This window comes from Lutjanus erythropterus, chromosome 20 (assembly GCF_056507025.1).
Source record: "Lutjanus erythropterus isolate fLutEry1 chromosome 20, fLutEry1.hap2, whole genome shotgun sequence".
NCBI lineage: Eukaryota > Metazoa > Chordata > Actinopteri > Lutjaniformes > Lutjanidae > Lutjanus > Lutjanus erythropterus.
The window spans coordinates 5,278,982-5,293,980 of NC_139336.1; the positions used below are offsets into that span (position 1 = coordinate 5,278,982).

Below are 14,999 nucleotides of genomic sequence, written 5' to 3' on the forward strand. Positions count from 1 at the left end.
TTGCATGTGTGTTTGTGTGTGTTTCTGTGTGAGTGTGTGTGTTGGTAATTTGCTGCGTATTGATTTGCAGTAACCTGAGCAGTCTAGTCTGGTGGAGGGGGTCATTTATATCTGATAACAGCACTGGCCCCCGTTCACCCGACATTTAGTTTGATTGTGTGTGTGTGTGTGTGTGTGTGTGTGTGTGTGTGTGTGTGTGTGTGTGTGTGTGTAGGTGTTTACTGTATGTTTGTGTGTACGCTGTAAAGACAGGAGATGCTTTTCCTTTGTGTGTTATTTGCCGTAATTAACATTTAATAGGTAATGGCTTTACAAGAACGGTGTGTGTGTTTGTGTGTGTGTGTGTGTGTGTGTGTGTGTGTGTATGCACGTGTGCACTTGCGCTGAAATCATCTCAAGTGTTTCATTTCAACTGTAAACTAAAACTCGTCTTCATTAACAGGGCTGGGCATCTTTTAGGTTTTATTAATTGTGATTCTTCTTTATTCTGGCTCTTATTGGTTCTTACTGAATCATGCTTCCAGGTCTTGGCAACTTATTTTTGCAAGGAAGAAACTAAATGTTGGATGCAACAATTTTAGCAGATTTTACTGCCATAACAATTTGTTTTCAGTGGTGACCAAATATCCTGTCAACAACAGAGAAAGGTTGGATGTCATTTGTTTTTGTTTTTTTGTTTTTTTATATGATACCAGTGCTAAAACTAGACTTTTAAGACAGCACTGGTGCCTAAACGGTGCTTGGATGGATACTTAAAAAAAAAAAGATCACAAAATAAATGGTACAGAAAATTTGAACATGAATTTGAACAGTATGGTGGAGTGTTAGCGTAGTTGGTAAAGCGCTCGCCCCGTGTACTGAGGATGTGATACATATATATGTAGATGTTGATGCATCTGTAATGTCCAAACCAGAGGGCTAATGTTAAAAGTGACAGGCATGCGGTACCAGAATGAGGAACCATAATCTGTGTAATGCTTTGGGTACCCAACCTGAGCTATAAGGCATAGCGAGTCACTATTTTTCATCCTTTCTGCTCAGAGCTGTCATTAAGTCTGTGCAGTAGAGCTGCTAACAACCATTGCAAGGTTTTTTGCCATGTGAGCGGCAGCTTCAGGGATGGTCAGTTGATCGCTTTGGTTCAGACTGAAATAACCATGGTCCAATAGCCCAAGCTACACTGATGCCCATTGTAATCATTATTCCATATAACATGTTTCCATAAGTGTAATTTCATGCGTATTTTGAAACTATCACATTAGACAAGGTCAATGGAAACTGCAAAATTTGAAAAAACATCCTCAATTTCACAAAAAAAGTTACATACTCAAGTGAGTGTAAAATACCGCATAGTGTTTTAAACATTTGCTGTCCTGTGGAACTGTGCCAAGTCAAAACCTGTTGACACCCAGTCCTTGTTAATAAGACGGTGTTTTTATTTATCAGCGATACTTAATCCAAAAAAAAAAGTTTTCAGTGTGGAAATAAAGTTTTAACATATCCATAGAAACTTTTCAGACCTCTTCAGAAAGTTATGGATAAACAGCAAAATAAAATTTGTGCGAAAATCAGTGGAAAATAATCAGATCTTTCTATAAAAACTGTGTAAAATCTACAGAAAGCAGGCAGAAATGTTGCAAAGTAAAACACTTAGATTTCCACATAATTTAGGAAAAAATGAACCCAGCCTTTTGTGATCATATGTAAGGTCATACTGTATATTACTTATCTAGCAGAAGGTGGTTTTATCAATTCTCCAAACTAAGTTTCTAGAGCAAATTTAGGAGACAGAAAATGTTCAATAAATGGTTTGATTTATTTGGATGAGGAAAGATAGAAAGGAGATAGTGGAGGGGGATGGAAGAAGGAGATGAGAGTTTTTGTTCATAATCTGTGTGTGTGTGTATGTGTGTGTGTGTGTGTGTGTGTGTGTGTCCAACCGTAGCTAGCTATTCCCTGCATGACCATCTGCCACAGCTTTGATCAGCCTCCGTGAACAGCCCTTTGTCAGCTGCATTACTCTGTGTGAGTGTGTGTATGTATGTGCGTGTGTGTGTGTGAGTGTGTGTGCGCGTGTCCAGCTGCTTGCTTTGCTTCTTTAACAGACTCTACTGAGTCCACTAATTGAACACAAAGAAACAATCTGACTGATCTTTCTCTCTGTCTGCATCTGTTTCTTTCTGAAACCAGAGGAAACACTTTGTAACTGAAGGTGTAGCTCGGCCTCACAGTTGGCACCTCCCACTGTACATCCCATCAGAAGCCAAACAGTGTAGCCCACCAAAAGCTGAAGAATCCCATACACTTAAAGGGGAAATTCACCACTTTTTACATCTTATGTCCTGTCGGTGTTGACAGGACATTAGACAGTTTGTGCTATACTGACCAAGAAAGCTGAGTTCTCGTGCTCGCTGAGTTGTGCCAGCACTGCCTACATGTCCCAGGATGCATGGCGTGCAAGCTTCTGTTGCCATGTATCACCATCCAAGCTTTACTTTCCTGGCTAGAGAATGAGAGAAATACCCATTTATCAGGCCCCCTGGCTGTCCAGAAGAGAAGACTAAAACTCCAAGCTGAAATAGCCTGTAGTTTCTCCTTAACACTAGTGACATCATTGTGACATCACTGGATGCAGGAAGAACAACATATTTTGCAGCAGAAGAAATCAGATAGACTCACTTAGCTCAACTCTAGTACCATTTGTAGTTATTAGCATAGTTAGCTTTCCACATGTAAGATTAGCTGTAACCAGGTGTTAGCATTATTAGCATTCCCTTATTGCAACAACTTTACTTTGGTAAGTCTTTAGTAACAGTTTAATAGAGCTTTACCCTTTGTGTTGCAAGCTGAAACCTGCTACAGTTCCATACCCCAAAACCTCTACTGTAGAATCTAGTAGTTCCTGCATGAGACTGCTCACGACGGGGTTTGTTGATTATCTTGAGTAACCAGGTCATGAGTTCTGGAAATAAGCATTGATTTTGAATTTTCAGATGTATGTTTTGGTGCTTTGAGCGCCACAAACCGGGTGCCATTTACTCTCATTATATTGGAGAGAAGGCAGACATCTCTACAGCCGATTGATCTAGATCAGGGGCCTGCAGCCTGCAGCTCCAGAGCCATATGTGGCTGTGGAAATAAACAATAGTTCTTTTTTTAACATTTTAATTAGCATTTATCATTGTTGTAGGTCTGAAGTGATTCTTATACTCTCTAATTGTAAAAATGTGCAGCTTATGCACAACAAAAAAACAAAATAAAAATCTCTGCTAAAAGGTGCATCAAAGGCCCTGTGATTTTTCCTCTAAATTTTGATGGTGGCTCCATCCTCCTGCCAAATCCAAAAAGTCTCTGGAAAAAAGAGAGAAATTAGTAGTTGCAGCTCCAGACAGATTTTTTGCTTCTTCTTTTTTTTTTTTGTCTAATATTGGCATGCAAAGGTTGATCTAGATGGATAAATAGCACCACAGGCCAGGGGAAAAATATGTATTTTTCATTTTGGGGTGAGCTATCGCTTTAAAGGCTGATGTTGAACAGTGGTTAAACAGGTGCTTTAATAAACATTTGTTTGTCAGGATGTCATCCAAGCCTGAGCACATGTGGCCCGTACCTCATCCTGCAACTCAGTGTGACAAACACAATCCACAGAAAGTACCTGAATATGCAACATACAGTTTGCTTTTATTACAGCGCTCCCTCATGGTGGATGTAGAAACATCTCTCGCACACTGAATACACAATCTTTAAGTAATGTGTTTAAGGTTTGTGTGGAAAAAATCCCTCCATTGGGTAACATAATTCTCATCCTAAGAGGAGGCGGAGTTCAAGAGCCGTCTTAGTTATATGGGATGGAAATATGATGGTATGACCATTCTGTGTGGTGCGCACACACACGCACGCACACACTCATGCACACACGCGCACACACACGCACACATACACAGGCACACAGAGCTGAGTCCCTAGGCGTCAGGTGTATTGAAGTACAGAGTGCTGTAAATGGTTTCAGTGTGCTTCACTGCTCTCTGATAGGCTGATTGATTTGGTAGGCAGTCCACCGTGACACACACACACACACACACACACTCACACACACACACACACACACTGATCATAATATATATGAAACATCAATATTTGATGCACATTAAACAGTTCTACTCTACATCCTGGTTCTGTGTGTGTTTGTGTGTGTCTTTCCATCTCTAAATATACCCACATGCTTTTCGTTCCTTTACTTTTTCGTCTTCCTCTTTCACCAGTCGTCAGGTCCTCAGATGTCAACATTTAAATGATATCTCATATTCTGAAATTCTGTAAATACTGTTGAATGTGATCATTCAACACTGGATTCAGTCACAGAGCTCTTACTTTGAACTCTTGGCGTGCTGTTCTTGCAGCCCTGCATTGTGACTGGACAGCAATTTTGATGTTACTGTCAAGTGAAAAATTGGTCTTATTTTTCAGAATAAGTGCTTGGAGCCTGAATGTGCCACTGGAATACTTGCACACTTCCTCTTTTTAATTATTAATTGAGAAGTTTATACATTTAGGAAAGTAATTTACTTGTACTCTTAACAGCTTCTATTATCATTGCAAATTGAAGACATCTTAAGATTGAATGAACTTCAGTCCACAGAGCAGCAACAGGAGCTCTGACTGGCCAGCTGTTGTGCTTAAGCCAGCACTGTGGTGTTGGCAGGAATCGTGTGTGTGTGTGTGTGTGTGTGTGTGTGTGTGTTTGTGTGTGTGTGTGTGTGTGTGTGTGTGTGTGTGTGTGTGGTTGTGGTCAGGGATCAAAGCTCTATAGTACTGCAAGAACTGAATAAATAATATTAAAGTCCAGCTGAAATTGAATTTGCATTTTTTTCTGCTAGAGCAGACATATTTGCTGTTCTCCGTTGAGAAAAACACCGAAACCAAAAGGGAGGAATTCATATTTTATATATTTTGGTTTCATGACAGCATCTCCTAATTTCTCTTTGTTTTACTGGAGTAATGTTCCAGTATTTGTCTGCATAAGTAGAGCTCCTGAGACAAAAAGCACAGACCTTTTTTCTTTCCTTTAATAATAAAAAACATTAACAGCACATTTGAAAAACAGATTTTTTGACTGCCAGAAAAAAAGAGATGACTAAATGTGACTTCAGTTTGACTTGAACAAAGGTGAAGGCTTTAAGTATTTGGAAGTGAGGGTTTGACATCAACCATGTCCCGTGGCCACAAAAAGTTACTCCGTGGTCACCAAATATTCCATGTAGGTGGCCCCCTGTGGCCACAAAGTTTCATCCCCATCCTGTGTTGCTTTAGCAAACATAATGCTACAGTTCCACAAATATCTCAAGTCCTGTGTGGCTTTTATTGAAATTTTCGAAATTGGGGAACAGTTCTCATTTCTGGCTATCTACTGATATGCTGGGACTACTGACAGACCCTCCAGGAAGTTGCGATGTTGCGATTGCAGCAATTCAAGCTAATTCAACCAATCCCTGTGCATTCTGTGCGACATTGCAAATTTGATCAATCTTCTTAGCTTCCCATGAGTTCCACCAATCACAGCAGTCCCCCCTGCAAACATTAGACATGTACATCTCAGTGAACACGCTCAGTTTTGTTTTGTTATTCACTATTTTTTTTTTCTTTTTTTGTATTTTTCTTGTTTTTTTGTTTGTTTTTATTGGTCATGTGTACTGAAAAGAACACTTTTTTGGATATTTGTCGTTGTAATTGACTTTTGTTAATGCCATGTGCACTTTTATTTTAGAATTTTGTGCTGTTTTTGAGTTTGAGCTCCAGAAACATTTTGCCTCTTTGTGGAATATCCCTCAAGCGCACTTCTTTGTTAAAAAAATAAAGCAGATTTTTAAATTGTTTTGTAGTTCTGAGCCTGGTTAGCCTGGTAAGGTTAATTAGAACCCTCAGAACAGAATGCAGTTTTGTTGTCCCTGGAACAAGTTGCCTTTGATCGTTAATGAATTATACAAATAAAATTGCAACTTTCTTTCATTGCAAAAAATGCCTAAAACCATAGCAACATGTATTTTTTTTTTTTTTTTTTTTTTTTTTTTTAGAAAAGCTGCTGTGAAATCAGGCACTTTAACCCACAATGAACCCAAAAAAGTGGATGGCCCACGAAATCCTAGAGGGACTGTACTGAAATCTGAGTTTATTAAGCCTACTCGAACATGATTATTACAGTAGAACCAGATACAGAAGGCAGGTTTTGACAAAAAGAAGTGGGGAAAAAAAAAGCAGTTTAAGTGACCAGTTTCCTCAACTAGCCAAGAAGTCTAGCTTGTTCTTCTTCTGAAACAACACCTTTAGGAAATGCCACATCACAATTCATGGGAAAAGTGGACACAGTTAAGGAAGGCTGTGTTAAGTTGTGTTAAATTACCTTTTGGGCCACTAAGAAAGTACTTTGGCCACCAAATTAAAGGGCTTTGTGGCCTGTGAGGCCCGTGCTTAAACATATTAGTGTCAGTCCCTGCAGCTGTTCACTTGAAGAAGATGCGTCCCTCATTGGCTCATTGTCTGCAATTCCAGTTAAAGACACTCACTACTTAAAGATACAAAAGAAAAAGAAAACACAAAACAAAGTTTGAAGTTTATGTCAGAAGTGTGATGGTTTGGCTGCTGTAGCTCAGATGGTAGAACAGGTCAGTTGATCCCCGCCTGCACATGTTGAACCGTCTTAAAGCAGGACATTAAAGCTCAAACTGGCTGTTTGGACGAATGCCTCTGCCAAATGAATGTGACGAAGCCAGATTTTATCTCGACCATAAAAGCTGGATGTTGGTGTCATATTTCTCTCTCATCGGCTTAGATATTGTTTGGTTTGAGCTGATGAATGTTTGCAGACACTGTGTCCACTCTGTTGGCCTTTTGATCATTTTGCTTTTAAGGACAGCAGTGATGGGAAATGTGATTTGGGATCTTGCCAAACAGAAAATAATGGAGGAGAAAGACTGACAGAGGTGAAGGATGCAAAGAAGGTTAAAAAAAAAAAAAGACAGATGATGAATAGGTGAGAGAGGGAGGGAAGGTAGAGGGGGGTGGAGGCTGGGAAGAAATCAAACTAATTCAGCTTTTTTCTCAGCACACTGCTGGAATCTAATAGGATTTCCCCTAAAAGGAGGAGGGAGAGAACGAATTAAAAAGATGAGATTTTCATTTCATTGCGTTATTATTTTTTTTTTTTTCTGCTTTAATCGCCACAGACGGGTTATTATTTCATGGTCTGGGTGCCTGAGGCGACGCGTCTTAATCTCATCTGGAGGTGAGAGTTTGTAATCCCAGTCGCAGGCAGAGGCAGGGCGGCAGATTTCTGGAAGAGCGATTATTGCGTTACACACCCTGCATCTGGTGGGACGGTTTATTGCGTTACGCATGGCGCGGTGTCGCTTTATTTCGTCCCCTGAGTTCTGGAGGCGAATGGCAGCATCTGTTGGACCAGGAGCCGGCCCTCACCTGATGGAATTACCTGGTCCAAAGCAAACACTTACTGTCAAGGAAAATCTGGGCAGCAAAACGAGTTTTTCTGAGACACCTCGATGAAATTTCAACAAGGAGCAAAATTTGTTCTTCATCTCGTCTTTATCACAAAACAGAATTTATTGCAGTCTTTGGCTCAGAGCTCGAGCTGCTGCTGACGGTTCATTAACAAGAGGAATCTTGTGGAGAACTCGAGTTCTGCTCTCGTTTTAGCTCGAGTGGCTGATGAGGACAGATGTTGAGGTGCTTGAGATACGCTTGAGGAGTTTTTTTTGTTTGATACTATAAAGTGACTATTTGTTCCAGTCTGTTTTTCATCTGTGAAACGGCTCCATGAAACCTCAATAACACTGCTTCACACTTTATAAACTGCTGAAATTGTGGTACAGTTTTTGAGCCAGCCACAGCAGCGCACACACTCACAAAAAGACTTTTTATGTCTTAGTGCCTGTCAGCAGCCACTGAGACAGACATGAGAACCCTGGAACACATTATATATAACATTCAGGGACATGTTCCAGACAGGACAGTGAGGCAATATGAGGGAAACCAGAGGAAATCGTGTTGCATTCAGCACAATGAATAAAGCAGGATGAGTTCAGGTTGCTTGGAGTGTGTGATGATGAAGTCGCAGCCTGTGCTGGCAGACACACCAGCAGCAGTGTACGCAGGAGGAAACGAGAGCGATCACAGTTTAACGGAACTTAATCTGTGAGATTTCACTTCAGCGCCAAGATCCATCAAACTCACATTTACCTCCAGCTGCAGACAGAGGCACTCGCTCCTCTGTGACATCATACCATCCTATTTTATGAAATGTCTTACTCACCCAGTTCCATTTCCATACAATAACAAGCCAGTCTGTAATTTGTTATTGATTATGCCACATTTATTTCATCAAGGCAGCAGGAGATGTGTTATTTTATTCAGCAGGACTGCAGAGTAAATACAAACTCAGTATCAGTGAGTACTGAAACATAGAGTCATAAAGTCAGACTTGAGTCACAAATTTAATGACTTTGGCCCAAAAGTATCCCAAAAATTAAAAAGTCTGTTATTTAAAAAGAGTGAATCCACAACTTAGTTCATTTCCCTTCATGTTCTGAATCAGCTAGCTTTAATGCTGTTTATTCTCAGCGAGTCGACACTTAATTCACCAGATCCACTTTGTTTGAACCAATCAGACAGCATCCAATCAAGTTGCAGGAGAGAACCATGAAGAAGTAATGTTATGTTACTGAGCTCCAGTTGGAAAAAATGACACCAAAAATAGTTACATTGCTGTGCCCACTACATTTGATGTTTGATGCACAGAAATCGAGGCATAACATTTGGAGATAAGCACATTCTGACTTGTTAGGACTCAACCCTTCTAAACTTGGAGCTTGACTTGGGATTTGAGTGGTTTCTTACTAATTTCCTTTGATTGATTCATGTTTACATCACTTAACTCTTTGTAAGCAGGGATCTTCAAGTATTCTTTGTTTCTTCTCTCTACTGCATTTGACCCAAGGGCTGATTTTTATCACAAACCTCTTCACCAACGGATTCACTGAAGAAAACTGTTTGTTCGAGTTTTCATATAGATCCCTGAGGACTTCAGCTCCTGTACGAAGTTGAAATGAGTCTGTTTCACTTGTTTTGAATGATCTTCTCTCTCCTTCTGCCTCTCTGCAGAACATCCACGGTCATAAAGGTCCCATCACTGCAGTGTCGTTCGCCCCCGATGGCCGTTACCTGGCAACATACTCCAACGCTGACAGCCATATCTCCTTCTGGCAGGTAAAACACACACACACACACACACACACACACACACACACACACACACACACACACTCACACACACTCACACACACTCACAAATACAGACGAGACATGACTTTAATCTTACAGTATGGTCTTAGAAAGTTTTTAAGTTCAGTCATCACAGGTGATGTTTTCTCCATTTAGTGTCATTAATGTCACTGATAGTTTTACAGCTGTCATCAGCTGGGTTCACACAGAGAAAGCTTTTTCTTCACTCCCTATTCAAGGTTTTAAGTTAAATTCCAGCAGCTTGTTCAGGTGCCTTGTTTCTCCGTGTTAAAATTGTGGCCTTTGGTCATTGTGTCTGCTGACAGAAGGTACTAACTAAAACTCATCACTCTGCCTTCCTGACTGCACTTTCAAACATTGTAGTGTCGGTGCTGGTAGTGTAGCCATGAAGGAAAAATCACAGCAGCACGGAGATGGCACGATTTTAAATAAATCAAAATAATAAACTCTGGGATTTTGCTGTTTAAAAAGTCCATCCACTGGTTTTCTTTCTTTCTGAAGCGGGCAGTTTCTGTGTCACCTGCTGCTGCTCTGTCTTCAGTCCCACAACATCTGTTTATACAGACTGAGCAAATACACTTTATTTTAAGGTCACTGTAATAAGCATTAGTTAACATGTAATAAGGCCTTATAATATTCTGATTAACAGTATGTGTTAATAAGACTTTAAGTGTTAATAATAGGTTTGTGAACATTTCTAATCAAAAAAAAAAACTTGCTAAAAGTATATGACTCCTTATGAAACAAACTCCTTATTAAACATTAAAACAAACTTATTGAACAAACTCTTTATTAAACATGAATTTGTTTATAATGGCATTAAACATTTAATGAATTTAACTAACTCAGCAGTTATGCCTTTGTCAAGATGAGATAATTAGATCATTACATACTTTATTTTAAGCTTATATTATATTTTAGATTAATATGCACACAAATTGTTCTTTATTCACAAACTACCAATTATTTTCTTTTACAAAATGAAATATTTCCCAAACAGTTTTTTGCAAAAATGCAAATTCTACAAAAACATGTTCATTTCTGTGGAAAAAATGACGCTTGCAATGAAGTGAAAATCAAGAGACTTTGAAAAAATGATGTTTTATTTCTTGAAAGAAGGGTTCCTTGACATATGAGGACCATAACTGTCAAAATGAGAAATATAAAAATAAAATTGAAAATTAAATGAATGATTTAATACATTAATATGCTATTAAATGCAAAGGAATGTAAAAAAAAATCAAACAGTTCTTTATTTATAACATTTGTTTTTCTTTTCTTTTCATCTTTTACTTTGCAACATTTTGATGCTCTGACTTTTTTTATATTTTATTACATTATATTATGATTTATTTACTTTTCTGTTTATCTTATGCTACATACAAAAACTGAACAAACAAATTGCAAATTAACATTTCACCACACAAAATAAATATGAATAACATCTAAAGACACAATAATCCAAATCCAAAGTCAGGCGACCAATCAGACAGGTGAATGATAAACACACACACAGACAGACACTCCTTATCTTCTTCCCAGAACTGTTATTTTGAATGAAAGGTCTTTACGACCTCTGACACGACTGTCTGCAGACACACACACACACACACACACACACACACACACACACTAATGGCATTACTGTAAGCATAAACCGCTGCTAGCGCGCCGACAAGACGGCTGCTGTGGTAATGAGCTGGCAGACGCTCTGTCGGTGTGTGTGTGTGTGTGTGAGGGAGGGGCGGTGTTGTCTCAGGAAACGATAGAGTTTCTACTCACTGTTTTTCCTACACACACACACACACACACACACTGCCTTCTTCACTGGACGCAGCGACAGAAGCCTCACGGGTTAAACTGGATGTTTCCTCAGAGGGTTCAGCAGCTCCATCATTAACAGGAACTGATGATGATGAGGGTCTTCTTACCAAAATGTTCAGAGACTCATTCTCACTACAGATATTCACATTACAGTGTGTATGTACAGAAGGTATAAGCACCAAGAGAATAGAGAGGATGAATCAGGTACAAGAGCAGGAAAATTTCAGCTCTGATTCTTCCTGATCCATCTGTTATTATTTGTTGTTACTGTTGCAAAGAATGAAGTAATTCAATTAAATGAACAAAACAAGAGGATGATGATACTGTTGAGCTGGAGCAAGTAATCAATTAATCAATTTATGAATCGATCATCATATTTCTGCAACCATTAAAAATACAAAAAAAGATTGCCATGTAGAAAAACTTGCCTACAAAGGTCCAAAAACACCTAAACAAACACATAATAATAACAATAATAATACAAACAAAGGAAGTCCCTGTTTCCCAAGGATCCTGGGCAGCAGTAGGTCAGTCTGTAAAAACTTGGCTTGGGAACTGAAGGGTTGCCAGTTCAAGTCCCACACGTACCAAAGTATGGAGGGCAGACTGATCGCTGAGGCATTGCTGAGGTGCCCTTGAGCAAGTTACCAAACCCCTAACTGCTCAGGGTGCCTGACAATATGTATGTGTGCAGCCCCCTCACTCAGATGCATGTCTATAAGTCTTGATTGTGCATGTGTGTGTGTTTCGGGCCTGTGTATGTACGTACAAAATTACAAAAGAGTGAAAAAAATGTAGTTTCCCCTCGGGGATTAATAAAGTATGCCTTCTTCTTTAAATATAAACCATCCAGAGTCCATCCCTTATCTGCAACTATTTATACGTTTTAGTGGCATGTTGCTACGAAGGACTCTGTACCACCTACCAGTAGCTGGTACTCAGAGTGTAGAGGTAATACACACTCTGAATACAAGCAGGAGTTTATAATATCAAAAAAGTTTTTGACACCAGTCTTGAATCAACATGAAATGTGTGCAAGTGTTCTTGCAGATGGCCCCGAGCCTTAATAAAGAGCCTGGATCTGCTCGATGTGTCTGCCTCTGTAAAGGAAGTTTTTCCTCACCACACTCGTCTCAGTGCTTGCTCTTGGTGGGAACAGTTGGGTTTATAAAGAGTGTGGTCTAGACCTGCTCTATTTGAAAAGTGCCCTGAGACAACTTTGTTATAATTTAGTGCTGACAGCTCTGAGCATTTCACAAAGTTTGTGAAGTTCCTTTAGGAACTTTTCAACCCTAAATAAATTGGTTCAGAATCCGAGAAAGTTGGTTCCCAGCTGGAACCAAAAAATAGCAGTATTTTTCTTGAAAACCAAAGTCGGCGTGATATATTCTACAGGATATTGTGCATTCTGCAACACCCTCTGTCAATGACGCATCCTTACAGTGGTTTCACTAAAAAGTGGTGGAAACACAAAAGCACAAAAGTTTCAAGATTCTTGAACAGAACCAGTTCAAGAACAAAAGCGTGTTTGGTGGAAAAGGACCTCTGGTAAGTGCTGATGGATCCTGCCAGTAGCTTTAACTTTTACAGGCTCAGTATAAACTGATCAACCAGAAGCAGAGTTGATTGACTTATGGATAATGTGTATGGGTGTTGTCCTCCTCAGATGAACACCGGTCTGCTGGGCAGCATCGGGATGTTGAACTCGGCCCCTCAGCTCCGCTGCATTAAGACCTACCAGGTCCCTCCTGTGCAGCCGGCGTCTCCGGGCTCCCAGAATCACCTGAAGCTGGCCCGCCTCATCTGGACCTCCAACCGCAACGTCATCCTCATGGCCCACGACGGCAAGGAGCACCGCTTCATGGTCTAAACCAGATCTGCATCTCCAGCTGAGCCCCCTGTTGTTTGATCTTGAAAGACCTCGACCTGTTCAAGGGTTTTTGCTAAAGGGTAGAATCTGAAATGTTGCAGTGTGGATTCACAGGATGGTCAGTTATGTTTTAGCTTCAAATTTGTTGAAGTGAGGCTTTTCACCGAGTTCATTCAAAGGTTTGTCTTAAGAAAAGAAAATTTTACACAACGAATCAGAAGGAAGAGTAAAAACCCAGCTCAGGTCGAGGTTTGGACTGGACGAATACTTGGTTTTAACTCCCATAGTGATAATTATGAGGAAACTCACTCTGTAATATATTTAAAAGCCGTGATAGAAGGCTTGTTTACATTATGATTTGCGTTGATGTATTTTTTTTTAGTTCTCAACACCTTCTTGTCATTCCTATTTATTTGCTGTTTTGCTGGATGCCACCTTTGACTCGCTGCCACTTGACTTCCCACCTAGTTTTTAGTTCATTTTGGTGCATCTTGTTGTTATTATAAGTTTGTAACATAATGCAGGTTATTGTGGATTCACTTTGCAGAAACACTAATTGGAACATGGCACTCAAAATCAACCTATCTTAGCCCATTTTTCCCCATTTTCTGCTCCTTATATTAAGGTTTGTTTGAGCGGCAAAAAGTGAAAAAACCTCAAAGTAATTTATTTCATTCCCATTGCTGGAATGAATTATTTGTAGTAGTGCTGAAAATGTCTTAAAGAAATTTACCCCTACCTTCTTGAGGGCTTTATTATGGAAGAGTACTAGGGCTAGGAATGAAGCAAGGAGTAAGAATTGTATTAATTTATTTTATAATAATTATTATTTATTAGGCATTTCTAGAATAAAGTCGAAATAAAGAGAAAGTTGAAAAGTCATGAATAAAGTTGAAATGGTATTTTGACTTTATTCTCAACATTCCATCGTAATTCTCAAAATGCTAAGAAAATCTCTCTCTCTCTCTCTCTCTCTCTCTCTCTCTCCAGCACCAACACTGAAAGTTCGACTTTATTTTCAACGACTTTGTTGTTGAAATTCATAAGTTTAAAAAATTTAATTTAATTTCCCCCATCTTCCTAGCCCTAATAATCTTCTGTACCTCGGTAGTCTCTGTAATCTGCACATCAGTGTACACACTTTTCACATTTCTAACTGTGTGTTTATGTGTGTGAGCACTTTGGTGTTTGTGTTTTTATTTTTGTGACACCTTGGAAGCTTTTCCATCCTCTCTGAGCAGCAGAAATGTGGGTGTATGTGTTTAACACCCAAGTGTATTTTCACAAACACACATTCTCACTTTCAGACTGCTCATCCTAAAAGCACGATCACAGGGAACCTGGAGGAGGTGCAAGCATTACTCACTGCAGATATTTCATAAAGGACAAAAACTGAAGCCTATCAATATTTTGGTCACATTATTTGTGGATAATGGCAAAGCTGTAGTTTAGTAAAAGGGATTTCAGGTTACTGGTCCTAATTCAGTTTACAGTTGACCTTCTTGAGTCTGTGGCGCCTTAGTAACTGGTACTATTTGGTCCAAAAGTAGTGAAAGATATTTTGATAATGCTTCATAAAAATTTCTTTCTTTCTTTAATTTCACTTTACAGTGAGCATTCTGGCTTTTGTGGAGTTTCTGTTCCTCTCAGGATGTCAGAACTCTTCTGGAGGTCCGTATGTTTAAAGGAAAAGAGCGGCTCCCTCCTTTCTTGCCTCATTTTACCCCTCGCTTGTATTTTTTTGGGGGGGCAGTGTGTGTTTGTTTGCAGACGATGTTGCTTTATACTTCACTGATTGATATGAAAACTTCTCATTTCTTGCTTCTTTCTCTTCATTCATCCTGTTCCATCTGACTTTTGGGAGGACATATCTAGATATGAAAGTGTACATATACAGTATATTATATCATCCTGTGGTCTGTTCATCCTGTACAGTGAGCGTTGATCTGTTTGGTGTATTTGTTGTGGCTAATGTGACTGCCTGCCTGGCACT

At 39.5% G+C, this 14,999-nt stretch overlaps 1 protein-coding gene across 3 annotated transcripts in view; it reads left to right on the forward strand.

Annotated features, from left to right (window-relative positions):
• wdr7 (WD repeat domain 7) overlaps positions 1–13,908 on the forward strand; it is a 134,586-nt gene extending 120,678 nt beyond the window's left edge. For all 3 annotated transcript variants that reach the window (XM_084746563.1, XM_084746561.1, XM_084746562.1), the window contains 2 exons: positions 9,172–9,276; positions 12,803–13,908. In XM_084746563.1, the coding sequence (XP_084602689.1) occupies positions 9,172–9,276; positions 12,803–13,006 (309 nt within the window). In that variant the 3' untranslated portion in view covers positions 13,007–13,908. The remainder of the gene's footprint in view (positions 1–9,171; positions 9,277–12,802) is intronic.
• Positions 13,909–14,999: the final 1,091 nt, after the last annotated feature.